Source organism: Sebastes umbrosus, chromosome 13 (assembly GCF_015220745.1).
Source record: "Sebastes umbrosus isolate fSebUmb1 chromosome 13, fSebUmb1.pri, whole genome shotgun sequence".
NCBI classification, from domain to species: Eukaryota; Metazoa; Chordata; class Actinopteri; order Perciformes; family Sebastidae; genus Sebastes; species Sebastes umbrosus.
Genome location: NC_051281.1, coordinates 21814007 through 21828427, shown reverse-complemented (window position 1 = coordinate 21828427; position 14421 = coordinate 21814007). Strand labels below are relative to the sequence as shown.

Genomic DNA, 14421 nt, shown 5'->3' with positions numbered 1-14421 from the left:
GCCCGATTTCAACAGTAGGTCAAAATTTACTGGAAAAACTCAGTACTGTAGTAGCTACACAGAAAAGGGATATGCACATGTGTATGTATACAGTACAATTATTTGTGTAGCAACGTGTTACATGTACTGTAAACAGCAAATTCACTTTTGATCTTTCATTTAAAGTCATATACTGTACAGTGAAAAGACATTTTTCCACAAAATGAATTCTATGCCAAAAAAACAACAACAACAACCCTGCAAGAATGGAAAAAAAACAACTGCGGTACAGTAGTTCAGTTCAAAAACCGCAAATTGCTCCTCCTCGTCATAGATATGTATGGAATATACATGTATGTCTGACAGATTTTGATAATTGAATGGATCATTTTGCATGTGATGGCTCAAACGATGAAAGAATGTTTAAAAGTCATGAAGAGTATGATAAAGAGGACGACAATTTCACTGAGAATCAACTCATAAGTTTTGATCGACAAGCCATGTGTGTGTTTGTACTTGCTCTTCTGCAAAAAAATATTCCCATTCAAGAATTGAGCAAAAGCGAATGAGAAAAACTGTAACACAGTGGTACAATCACTATTGTCATTTCCATCATTATAGCTCTAGTGCCATCCAGTGTCAGTCATTCCCACTTTCATTTATGCATCCATAAAGAGGTCAGGAGATCATTTTTGACTGCAAGAATTCATTTTAGGATTTTGCAGCTGTTTCTTAATGAGAACAATACCAACGTGTGAAAGTTTGATTGTAGTTATTTTCTTACTTAAAGTTAATTATGTATGCCTTCAATTAGCTGAGCATGTTGCTAACTCAGTTAGACTGAAGTGAACATGGTTAATTGTTATTGTGAATCCTTTAAAATGTGATATTCAGCTGTACTTATCATACACGTATGTCTTTTTATAAAAAAAATTCCTCGGCCTGTCGACATTTAGCCTAGTAGTTTGGTCAGTGCAGATAGTCTGCATTCCTTTCGTGCTCTCATCATGACTAGGAGGGACGCACCATGTTGTCACACCCCTGCATGCTATGCACCTTTCATACCTTTGATCACTCAAAACACGGCACTCCCAAACAGGAAGCTCACAGTTACAGACAGTATGGCATTTATAGTTGTAAAGTCTGACTGTCACTTACGTTTTATGTGATGATTGTGGACTTCTATGTATCCCTATGTAACCCTAAATCTCCCATAACTATCATGAAGCAATTAACTCAGGTACTTCCCTTTGGATGGCTCTACAGATAACTTGGTCTTAATCAAAATAATTATACCTGATATTAAATGCCATTTAGTAGAAGTTCCATTCACCGTTTCAGTGACTGTGGTGAGACTTGCTCAGGCGTCAGTAGCCACTTGTGTGATATGTGCCCCTCTTGTTACCTTTGTGACCACACTGTGAAGGTGAACGCACTTCATTTATCAGACCTAGGCCAGCGATGATTCATCCCATAACATGAGACCTGAACAACCTGAAAACCCAGTTGAAACCACCTTTTGTTTTAACAGTTCTTTTATTAGCATACATGTGTACAGTGCAAAAGTCCACTGTCAGCCAGTATTAAAGTATTAAAAAGATATATTAATACACAGTCATAATACAGGTTAATACTTTGTAGGGGGGGCTTTCTTTCTCATGATAAGTTCAAAGTGGCTGGTGAGTCTTATATCTAGACTAACTATTCATATTTATTATAGTTCTACTTGCACTATGTCACAGTGAATATGAATCAAATATTTCAAATAGGAGACTACTATTCAACAGTATCTCTATCAAATCAGATTTCATTCATTTCAAGGAAGCACAAACTACCACACCCACATCGCAGTTATGCTTCCTTGACACCTAAGTTGACGTGCAGGTCCTTCAGCACTCCACCCAATTCCTTTTTTTTAAAACTGCAAACAGACTCCACAACAATTATGAAGGCAAAAATGCTGTTGACGGAAAGAGAAAAATGTAGAGAGAGCGAGAGTATGCTATGAGTGTTGTCTCAAGCCACACCCTTGGGTGGCCTTGGAATCTCCTCCCGTCAGGTTAAAAGCAGAAGGAATGACAAGGGTGTGATTGCAAACTACAGAGTAATACACAGGTGTGGAGACCTGAGCCGTAGTGAGAGTTTGTCTGTTCAACGAGTCACACAGTCGTCTGTTTGAGGTACGTAGCCCGTCTCTTTCCAAATACTTACAATTTCTAGTTTTCACTGATATTTTTGTATAAAGATATTTCAGATTTTTAAAAAAGTGCTTGGAAAAATAAGTAATGATTTTAAGTGTGAGTTCTTTGAGACGAAGGTGCAATGGTCCCTGGATAAACAGAAACAAATGCATATTGTAAATTGTGTAATGATGTACTTTTACTTTCTTTTTAAGTGACTTTACTTTGAGGAATGAAATGCATAACTTATTGAGAGTGGGGATACATCAAACACACATACACACACACACACACACGCACACACACAGAGGATTTCATGTCTAAGCTTGCTGTTAACGCTTATTGCTTAACATGAACCTTTTACCTAGAACAATGATAGGGCTTAGCAAACATTCGTAATTTGCACTGTTTTAAGTGCCTCCCTGTACGGTTGAAACAACTATGCTATGCCTTGATAGAGTTTTCTGTCCAAACTACATTAAGCTAAAGATCATGTGTAGTAACAACATATTTAAATCACCCTGTAGAAATACAACAACTGATTTCAGAACCAGTGTGTTATTGGACAGTATACATTTGGATAATTATTGTGTAATCCTCAAAAGGAAAGTTGTAAAATTTCAAAAAGGCTCAAAAAGTGTAAGATATTCAAATTAATCTATCTTAAAATGATTCAGTTCATTTTTGACAATGATCTCAACAATTCAGAAAGCTCAAAGACAAGTTCTGTTTCAGCACTATACCTCAAGATATCTGTTGCTATCATGTACTTCACACAAGGAAAAATAATTTAGACAACCACAACACTAAACACACTATTTTTGGACAAATAGCCCTCATCAGACAGTTTGTGTGACTGATAATTGGACAAATGTTGAATTTACAGTTACAACTTCTGTACAGCTTCAGCTATCTGCCGTAAGGTTCTCCTAATGACAGTGTTTGTGCCTGAGCTTGCATGTAGTCGAAAGTGCACAATCTTTATCATCAATAGCTAATGGCATGTCACCAGTACGCCCCTCTGTTTTGCTGACAATGGTGTGTTTGGAGAAGGTGTGTTATGGAGAGTAGGTGTGTCTTCATGTGGGAGAGCAAGACAAACCAGTTTAAGGTTTAATCAGTGAGGCTGGGGTTGAGCAGAATGTCATTTGTTATATACGTCAGACACGGTGACAAACTAGGTATGACATGTTCACAAAACTAGCCCGATGAGGAAGTGCATATAAGGAGAAAAGATGACACAAATAGACTGTAGATAAGTACTGATTCTTAAGCTGGTGTAGTGATCTCATCTCAGGTGAAACTTCATGCACTGTATATGAAAGGTCTCAGCCCACAGCACCACCTAGTGGCTAATGTACTGTGTAGTTTCACTATGTGATGAATTCCCTTCTTGTTTTTTCACACTTACAGGTGAAGTTACAAAATGTCCACTGGTATGTATTGAGAAATATCAAATAATAAAATGTCAATATTTTGTCAATATTCAAAGGTACATTTGTCGCATGATGCTCATACAATTTTATAATACTTATTTTATAGGGTTTTTTTTATCTTTGAGATTTCATCCTTTATATTTAATTTTTGCTCTGATACCTATTTCAGCTTTTATTCTTATCATTATTATTTATTGCACAAAAGTCTTTAAGCACAGCTTTAAAGCAGAAGTGGGTAGAATTGGAGCAAATATGATTTAAAAAAGTTATTTTTATAAAACAGTCACTATATCCGGACAGTAGTGAGACAGGTAATCTGAAAAAAAATCATGTGCCTCTGTGTCCTCCGGTGTTCCTAATGGCATCTGCAAGATTTCACAGACCGGAGAAAAACAACCAATCAGAGCCGAGCCAGAGCCTTGCCGTATCTAAGCAGCTGTCAATCACTTGCGAACTCTGATCAAACTGTCAAACTAGGCAGCGCTGATCAAATATGAATCAGTATTCTGTTACTGTAATGCCTATTTCTTGCCTCAAATGTTTTCAGAAACATCCTGTAGTGGACTGTTTAGCTGTAAAATGAGAAAGTTTGTGACCCAGAAGCCATGTTGAGATCAGTGGAGGAAATACCAAGCTGACCAGCCGGAGCACAGCCAATAGGAACGCTCTCTCTCTCTCTCTGAAATGTCCTGTGATTGGTCAAAGTCTCCCGTCACAGGCTAGATTTTTTAAAGCCTGAAAACAGAGCCATGAGGAGGTGCAGAAGTCTAGTTTTCTCTCAGAGCACTTGAATTACAATATGCTGAAAAGTTATTATGGAATTTTTGCCCAATGATGCCAAAAACATTCTGCCTACTGCAAGTTTAAAAGTATGCCATCCTGCATTTCACTGCACGCATTGTTTGAGCAAGTGACAAATGAAATCTTCTATTCTTTGAATATGTGCAACAATTGCAGGGTGTCATATCAATCAAACAATTAAACATTTATAGCACCTTTCATACAGGTCAGTGCAAGACAAAGTGTCAAAGGGCATTACAGATGACTGAACAAGCTGATAACAAGACAGTAAAACAATTTGAGACTAATGCATAGGAGAAATAGAAGCGATGCAAAATGAAATCACACAATACAAATAAAATAGATGAAAATTGATTAAAAAACAGTAAAGTAGATAAAAGACAATAACAAAAAACAACACATTTTTGAGGCTGTGCTTAAAAGGCCTGTGCACAATACAGAATAATGATTAGAATAAGAGGAACAAATCTGAATTAGAAAAAAACATGTAAAGATTAAAATCAAGGAAAAAATATAAACGTGTGTTATATAATTATTAAAATCATGAAATGTATTATAGGCCATGCAATTTTTCAGTATATAAAAATGTAAAATGTACATGTATCAAAGACGAAAAGGTAAAAGTTTGTAGACGTTTGTAGAATCATAACTGTTCATAAATACATCCATTCCGCTATTCTCATTTTCCACAACATTTAGGTAATTGTAGTAGCAGAGAACATTTTAATTAGTTCATATCTAATAGGCTCTATTGTATTAAATTAAGTCAATATAAGTCTTTACCTGCTTGTGTAGATGCATGCTTTGAATATGTAAGCTGGAGATACTAACGTTTTCCTTGTCTTGTGTTTACACCTAAAAGGCAAGTACGGGGATGAGCTTGGCGGGTAAGTCATGTAAACACAGATACAATGTTCCACACTGGCAGACACATACACCTAGGACATGTCAGAACTGTTGGGTGTGACTTGCAGTAGTGAAAAAGCCTCCTTCTACATTATTTTGGCAAGACACAGTGTTGAATCACCCCTGGTAGTATGGGTGAATTCATTTGTGGTCTTCTTTCAGCCGAGACCAAAACTATACCAAATCTGTTCAAAGCCATCGCAGTGAAACTACTGTTGGGTAAAACAAACATGTCAACTAGATAGATAGATAGATATATAGATAGGGAAATTCCCCCGATTCGACTGTTATCAGGCCATTGAATAGGCGTTATCAGTCACTATAAGCACCATAGATGTGGGTCAGTTGAGGTCTACTACGTTGTAAAAGTGAATGTGAAACTTAAAAGCAACATGTTCTAATATGTTGTAAAATTGAATGAAACATTACATTTTGAACACAAACAAAAAGACTTCTTTAGCTTTAGGCAACAAAACTACAACTTCTTTAGGTTTAGGCAATAAAACTACAACTTCTTTAGGTTTAGGCAAAAAAAGAAACACTTTGTTAAGAAAAACATTGTGTTTTGGGTTAAAATAGCTACAAACACAAAGACAAGTCCGGTATCCTGGGTGAAAGTTCTGTGTTTTGTGTCCCATCCATCGTCCCCGACCTCCACCCCTCATAGAGTTTCACACTGTCAATACTACAGCACCTGACTTCCGCTTCTGCTTCTGTCATATTTACTACGGTCGCTAGAGGTCGCTGTTGTGTTCTTTTATACCTTCTTTCAGTGATCTACCATGTGAATAGATACTAAAACCTACTGGTGGGTGTAGTAGGCCCCTATTGACCCACATCTATGGGGCTTATAGCAACTGATAAAGCCTAATTAAATAGCCTGACAACAGCATTTCATTAAAAAAAATAAACACAATCACAGAAGACATCACTAGACCTACTCGTACCCATACTTTGCACATTGCAACAATCGCCAACAACAAGAAATTAAGTGTAACTCAAATAAAAGTCAATATAATGGGAAACTATTATTCACTGTGGCAACTCAGTCATTCATCCTTTTACTTAATGTGATTTTATGTCTTTTGTTTACAGTCAAGCTGAAGGAGAAGTCATAAGGCCTCCAAGGAGGAGTGTGGGGGCTCTCAGCAAGATGTATGATTTTAATAAACATTCTGGTATCTTTTTATACTGATGTTCTAATGTATATACATTTTTGTTTTTAAATAAACATCATGTTGTTATCATGTTAGCAGTTATTAAAAAAAAACACTTGAATGAGCAGAGCCTCTGATTGTGATTTCTGCCGTTGCAGGTTTGGAGGTCAGGATGATACGGTCAGCAGGTTGGTACAGTATTTATAGTTTTTACAGTGCAACACTGTAATGCTTTTTTGTACTTGAATCCTTTGTCCAAGTTAAGGCACTTTCAGTGACTTTAATTACTAATAATTATTAAAAAATAACAATAAAATGAATAATTACTAATAATGCTTCTCTTCTAGTAGAAGCATCCCCCCTTCCCGTTCCACTACATCCTCCTACGTGAAAAAGTACATTTTCATAATAACACAACTAATGGTACAATATCTAACTTTTTTTTTTAAATTTTTTTTATGAAATCATCTGAATAATCTGTCTCTTTGTTGCAGCACATACTCAAGCCAGAACTCAGATCCTTCCAGCAGGTATGTAAAGCTCTAGTCTATTACACACAAAGCAAAAATCAACAGAGATCAATAAATATAATGTGTATTGGGTCACAACAGAACCACCACTTCCAAGATTATTGTCACAGAGGTTCACAAGAAATACTTGCATCCAACCACCGAAAGAAAATACAACACCTGAGCATCTTGTAAATTTGTTTTGTATTACTCCTCATTCAGCACCAGGACCACTTCGGTCTCCAGGGATGGCTCAACCACTGAGACCACCACCACCACCACCACCCAGACATTCAGTGAGCGGGTCAAGTCTTCAAGCCAAGGGTAAATATATATTAATCATCAGCAGAAGAAGCACTCAGATCCTTTACTTAAGTAAAAGTACCAGTAATAATGCAAAAATAATCCATTACAAAATCAAAGTCCTGCATTGAAAATGTCTGTAAAAGTACAGAAAAGTACTCTTCTCTATTTGTTGTTTTTTTGTGAACTATATGATAACTTTACCTGTTTGGGCCGCTGACTGTCTCAATTCTGCAAATCACTGGTTTAATCTTTAACAATTCATTGTGTTTTATAAACTAGTCCATTGTTTTAAATGTAACATTTAAATCTGAAAAGTAACCAGTAATTGTAGCTGTCAGATACATGTAATGGAGTAAAAAGTACAATATTTTACACTGAAATGTAGAGGAGTAGAAGTATAAAATAGCAGAAAATGGAAATACTCAAGTACAAGTAACTCAGGATTGTACTTAACTTCAGTACTTGAGTAAATGTACTTAATATCTTCTCACACAGGTCACAATACACAAGCTACTCACCTAGCAGATCAACCAAAGTGACTGAGACAACCTATACCAGTGATAAAGAGTAAGATATTAGCAGATATCTCACATTATTTTTAAATCACAGTGCAATTTAAATCTATACATCACTTTCAATTATTTAACCTGTATTTCTGTGCAGTGTGGGGGACCAACTTTACGACTCACTCATCCCTTCATCTATCACGGATGGCTCACCCGTAGACAGGTGATATTTCATTCATCAAACTTAGAAAAATAATTACATTGATCATGAGGCAATCAGTAATTATGTTCTGTAATAACATATATCTTCTTCTTTACAGCCAAACCACTGTCTCCTCAACTGAGACTGTGATAGTGAAAAGCAGCCCAGACACTACTTAGTGAGTTTCATCCTATCCATTTTATTTAAGTTAGTCAGATGAAAGTACTTTTTTCATAGATAATATCAAAGGATACGTCTGGTGATATTTTATATTTTTTTTATTGCCAACAAATCCCATCAAAATATGAAAACCAACAATGAACTGATCCTACTAACAAGTACTGCCCGTGGAGCCAAAGCCTGACATATCTTACTCCTATGTAAACTCTATTGTCCAAAAACAAGTAAAAACACATCGGTGAGCCTTACTAAGCTCCTTTATTACAAAGAACATTGGCCATTGTAGTGTATTTTGAGTCAACCCCACAGACAACAACCCTACTGCTATAAATATTCAGTAATAGTCCCCCATTAAATGCACCATTTACTCCTGTTTGAGTAATGTTTGCTAAAAACTACCCAGCGGATTAAGGACATGCATGACTGAGCCTTTTTTTTTTTTTTTTTTTTTACAAATTAAATGATAGGATTATTTACATCTTCAGTAGAAACCAATGGGCTTGGAGCTGAATGCCACCGACAGGGCAGACAAGTCTTAAAATATTGATTGTTGGTTTCATGGGATTTGTTGACAAAAAGTAAAATATAGACTAGTGTTGGCCTTATCCTTTAAAACCATGACGTAAATAAGGGTATCCTCTATATACCGCAATTTCACTGATCCTGCCCCATACATAATGAATTTTCATCTCCACATCTAGAGACAGTTTAATCTCAAACTTTTTCACGTCAAGGACCTCTAAACTGACACAAATTAGACCACGGACCCCCATTTGATAAGATTTTGTCCCAGGGTCCCCCAACTGATAGGATTTATGCTGGATGGAATTATAGTGAAAATTAATTATTCCCCTTTTTGCTGGGGACCCCCTGGAACCCCCTCGAGGACCCCGGGGAGTCCCCAGACCCCACTTTGAAAACAATTAATTGGAGGCCCAGATGTATGCGTGTGACTGGTGTGTGACTGCATGGTCTTGCAATGCCTGGAGCCCCCTTCATTGTGTCTTTGTGCCTTAGAGCCAGTATAACAATGGATAGCTACAATAATGACTTTTTATCAATCATTTTTAGTAATATTATCTGACCACTATTCATTTCTTTTTTTGCATTAAGGTGAGACTATGTAGCTTTTGAAAGAACAGATAACAGAATATTCCTCTTGGAAAAGAAAAGTTGAATTCATAAGCAATAAAAAGCACCCTTACTCAAATCAATACATGCAAATCATTTACAATTTAACCTGTATTTCTGTGCAGTGCCGAGGACAAACTTTTTGACACACTGGTCTCCCCATCTCCCAAGAGTGATTACTCACCCACAGAGAGCAGGTGATACTTTCATTCAACTAGCCTAGAAAATGTATTACATTGATAATAATGCCAGGCAATCGGTAATTGTATGCTGTATATTTTCTCCAGTACTGAGTCAATGCCAGACAGTCAGATAAAAATGTTTTGTAATTTTTTTTCTTCAGAAATGGTTTTAAAACTACAACCACAACAAGGACGTCTTCCTCCACGTAAGATAAACCTTCGTCAAAATTTGTATTAATAAAGATACTTTTGCACTCATACATTAATCACCATATATTTACAATCTTGTTGTCTTGCAGGGCTGAGGATGACCTGTATGGCACCCTCCTGCCAAAAACCATTACATCTGTATCTAGTTTGCCTTCTCCTGTCAGGTGAGACATCTCAGTGAACAACTTTTCACGAAACATGCAACCATTTACTGTCATTGAAATAATCACATTGTCATTTTGTTGGGACCAGCAGCAGCAGCAGCATCACCCAGAGAGAGATCATCACAGTGGAGAGCAGCAGAGGGTGAGTGCTGGATTTGAAGAACTGAGATTGTGCAATAGTTCTTTACAACATAGTTATCCCAGTTTCTTTTGACATTGTCTTTTGTGCCATTTAGAGGAGACAGCCCAACTCTGTCATCGCCAACATCCTCCACCCGCAGAACCAGCAGCAGGTAAACATGCTGACTACTCAAGTAGGATAAGATGGGGGTTGATGCCATCTGAAGTACATTGTCTGTTTACAGAGAAATACTATATACAGAGGACAGAACCTGCAAAAATAGAAAAAATAAATGAATAAAATATTCAATAAACAAATTAATATGCATTAAATGTACCAAAAATAATATTAAAAATAAATGTAGGCATTAATGCATTGATAAAATGTGACATAAATTGATATTTCTGTTTTATTTATTTATTTACCTTTGTATTAATTCCCCTATTTATATACTCTTATATTTAATTTCCCCATTTATTTATTTATTTTATTAACTTAAATGTATTAATTTCTTTATTGTGGTAGGTTCTGTCCTCCATAAGTATGTACAGTATGATCGTCTATAAATTTTGTGCTATCAATCAGGATCATTTTTTCATTTTTGTTTTGCAAGTTTTGCAAGTGTTTAGTCAAGAATTAAGAAGCTTTATTGAGACAACTGGTATAACAAAAATGGTATTTGTGATATGTAAATTATAATGTGATGTCTGTGTTTCAGGCCTAATATCAATATAAAGATCCAGATAAATACATAAGCAATGTTCAGTTGCTATCCAACTCATTCCTATATGCCTCTTTGTCACAAAGCTACAGCCCGTACACTGATACTGCCATCACTCGCACCACCTCCTACTCCAGCAGCAGCGCGCCCAGGTAATCAACATCTCTCACACTCAAACATACACCTCTCTCAGGGGTGTCTGCCTATAGGCCTACAACCAGATGAAAATGTGTGTGCAGTCTTTTCTATTATCCCTAATCTGCTCTATATTTGCACACACAGCGATGACTACAGCAGTAAAAACTACTCATACAGAACAGACAGGTAGGTTGGAAGCAGAGCAAACTAAGCCCTTGCATAATGATTTTTATTTTGAATGTATAGTAAAGAAGACATATTCTAAATCTCACATGTCATATGTGGTTCCTTTTGTCTTCATATAGCTACAGCAGTCTCAACAGTCCCACCTCCTCCTACTCCTCAAAATCATACAGGAGCAACAGGTATTCCATGTTTAACAAGGCTGGTATTAATATTGGTGTAGAAACAATGTATGAGAGTAAAGCAGGACTCTTGTAGAAACTGATGTCTGTGTCACTCTCACAGCAGGTCAGATGACATGGCAGATCAAACCTACTCATCCTCCGTGAAGAGTGTGTATGCAGCTCCTGAGAGGTAGGAAAAGTGCAACAACATGCTCACAGTGAAAGCCCTAACATGCTGATGTTAACACGTTTGCCATGCTCATTACCTTAGTTTAGCATGCTAACATTTGCTAATTAGCACAAAACAGAAATATAACCAAGGCTGATGGGAATTAAAGCAGCAGTGGGTAGAATTAGAACAAATACGATTAAACAAAGCTATTTTTATAAAACGGTCACTATGTTCTGACAGTAGTGCATGAGACAGGTAATCTGAAAAGAATCATGTGCCTCTGTGTCCTCCGGTGCTCCTAATGGCATCTGCAAGATTTCACAGACCGGAGGAAAACAACCAATCAGAGCCGAGCTGGAGCCTGCCGTCTCTGAGCAGCTGTCAATCACTCACAGTCAAACTAGGCAGCGCTGATCAATAATGAATCAATATTCTGTTACTGTAATGCCTAATTCTCACGTAAAATGTTTTCAGAAACATCTTGTAGTGTACTGTTTAGCTGTAAAATGAGAAAGTTTGTGCCCAGGCAGCCATGTTGAGATCAGTTGAGGAAATACCAAGCACCACCCACCAGCCGGAGCAAGCTTTCTCATTTTACAGCCAAACAGTACACTACAAGATGTTTCTGAAAACATTTGAGGTGAGAAATAGGCATTACAGTAACAGAACATTGATTCATATTTGATCAGCGCTGCCTAGTTTGATTGTTTGATCAGAGTTTGCGAGGGATTGACAGCTGCTTCCGTTGAACAGCCAATAGGAATACTCTCTCTCTGTAATGACCTGTGATTGGCCAAAGTCTCCCGTCACGGTCTAGATTTTTTTTAAAGCCTGAAAACAGAGCCATGAGGAGGTGCAGAAGTCTATTTTTCTCTCAGAACACTTGAATTACAATATGCTGAAAGGTTATTATGGACGTTTTGTATTTCAATGATGTCAAAAATATTCTGCCTACTGCAGGTTTAATTCTGCCAGTATTTGGTCATATACCAAAGTATTGGACAAATTTAATTTTTGACCTGATGGTGGTGCTACGTGAAAAGTTAAAGTAAAGTTATTGCAATTCATCCAAATTTCGTAGTAAATTTCATAGCAATCCATCCAACAGTGTTTGAGACAGTTCCCAAATGTCAACCTCATAGTGGCGCTAGAGGAAATGTCAAGGGACCACCAAAGTTTTTAGGATTCCTCGTCTGGGTTTAGCAGAGTTTTCAATCCACGTATAGAATGGAGCATGGGCTAAGAATTGTTTTTGCAAAACTACTTTTTCCAAGTTCAATAATGAACTTAGAATATACAGTATGATGATGTTGATGTTTTTTTAATATACTGTAACACACTTGTGTCCCATACAGGGTGGTGCTTGAGAAAGACCTGTGCACCATTTGCCGTAAGCCCTTCATTGGGGATGCCAAGATGGTGCTGGATGACATGAAGATCAACTGCCACGCTTCCTGCTTTAAAGTGAGCAGATTAGTTCATTCCCTCATTCCATTAAAGTGGTTGACGAAGAAGTATTTAGATGCTTTACCTAAGTAAAAGTAGCAATATCACACTGTAAAAAATACTATATTACTCTACCATCATTAATTTATATATTCTGGGCTTTTCTTACTGTGACATGTCAAAACGCCTTCTGTGGAATTCATATTAGTACGTAGAGTTTATGGTAATTCCCTGCATTTTTCCGCCCAACTTACACCTGACAAGAAGCCTAATCAGCCAGACTCATTAGAAACACATGTGTGGGTGTTCAGGGCCTTTAATTAGCAAAGTAACAAGAAACTATCACTGTCAGAAAAATGGATTGGAGTAAAAGGTGCAATATTTTCCTTCTGAAATAGTAGGGAAGTGGAGTTATAAACCTGCATGAAATGGAAATACTTAAGTAAAGTATCTCAAAATAATACTTTAGTACAACGCTTGAGTAAATGTACTTTGCATTTAACACTGGCAACAGCATGTTATCAGGAACAGTGCAGCTGACTTCTCAGCGTGAATCTCTTTCCTCATGTGAGTGTTTGTTTGTGTCTTGGCAGTGCGAGGTGTGTAACAGCACTCTGGGTAATATGAGAGCTGGGGACAGCATGTGGATCTACAAACGCATGGTGCACTGTGAGAACTGCTTTGAGGTCACCAGAGGTAAAAAAAAGAAAAAATGGAATTAAAATGAATGTCAAAAGTTTTCATGTATTTGTTTATTTTCTTTGCTGAAAAATTAGGAAAACACCTTGAATTAAACAGCTAACATATTTTTTTTCATTCCACAGATAAATGGAGACGCTGAGTTTCTCCCAAGCCTTCACTGGAGATGAAGCACAAGTGATTAAAGATCAAATGGATTGCTTTTTGATTTATCAGTATGTTTTGGGTGACATGGTACTTGTACTTGTTTTTACAAGCTGACAAAGCGTTATCTGGGTGGTTTGAAAAATTACTGTTACGTTATGAATATACATTTTCTTAGTAATATGCACACACTATTGCAGCTATAGCTGTTAACTGTGTTGTTGACATTGGGATATTGCTGCCTGTGTATCTACCCTGTTTTCATTAATTTGAGATAGTATTTCTGATATTCTATTCTGCAGCCTTTAAGGGGACTCTTGTGTGTAACGTGAAAGGAGATAATGCAATATTTAGGGCCGGGGGCTTTTTTGTGTGTGCAATAAAGGAAATCAATATATGCTAATCCAAAAATGTGTCAGTTCTTTTGGTGTTTAGTTGCCCTGTTCTTGGTTCAAGTACAGACGCAATAAGTTTAACTATGCAAATAAATGAATAAATTAGTCAATATTCTTCCATAAGGATGTCTTTGAAAGAGCATTTAGATGTTCATTTAGGGGGAAAAAATACAATTAAACAATTGAATGAATAAATATTAAAAATTAAACTATAGGCCTATGTAAAACATTTTAGAGACTTTGTCATTGGCGTTTGGCTGGGGGATAATGTTGTTGGGACTTGGAAATAAGTTATATCTGGCACCCTAAATGATTTAGGCTTGATGTCATTTTCATGTTTGTACTCATAGGCTCCCAGTGAGTAAAAAGAAAATATATATTTTTATAAT

The 14421-nt window shown here is 36.8% G+C and overlaps 1 protein-coding gene across 4 annotated transcripts; it reads left to right on the top strand.

The window, feature by feature from the left end:
- The first annotated feature begins 1936 nt into the window (after nt 1-1936).
- On the top strand, nt 1937-14035 carry scel (sciellin). Of its 4 annotated transcripts, none has more exons than XM_037790953.1 (23): nt 1938-2159; nt 3573-3595; nt 5259-5283; nt 6398-6457; nt 6618-6647; nt 6810-6854; nt 6954-6989; nt 7191-7292; nt 7770-7841; nt 7938-8003; nt 8101-8160; nt 9419-9490; nt 9637-9681; nt 9775-9849; nt 9935-9991; nt 10086-10142; nt 10778-10843; nt 10974-11015; nt 11135-11194; nt 11298-11366; nt 12704-12812; nt 13388-13490; nt 13619-14035. In XM_037790953.1, the coding sequence occupies exons 2-23, from the start codon at nt 3586-3588 to the stop codon at nt 13633-13635; spliced, it is 1278 nt and encodes a 425-aa protein (XP_037646881.1). In that variant the 5' UTR covers nt 1938-2159; nt 3573-3585; the 3' UTR covers nt 13636-14035. The 4 variants fall into 4 exon arrangements, with proteins under 4 accessions (XP_037646883.1, XP_037646881.1, XP_037646879.1 ...); XM_037790951.1 differs by having other exon boundaries at nt 1939-2159; nt 6807-6854; XM_037790952.1 differs by having other exon boundaries at nt 1940-2159; nt 6807-6854; nt 9938-9991.
- Nucleotides 14036-14421: the final 386 nt, after the last annotated feature.

Bases quoted from the DNA above. Each gene is read 5' to 3' on its own strand.
- scel (XM_037790951.1), top strand. The intron at 8,004-8,100 runs GTGATATTTCAT...TCTTCTTTACAG, and splicing joins GATGGCTCACCCGTAGACAG to CCAAACCACTGTCTCCTCAA. The intron at 9,992-10,085 runs GTGAGTGCTGGA...TGTGCCATTTAG, and splicing joins ACAGTGGAGAGCAGCAGAGG to AGGAGACAGCCCAACTCTGT.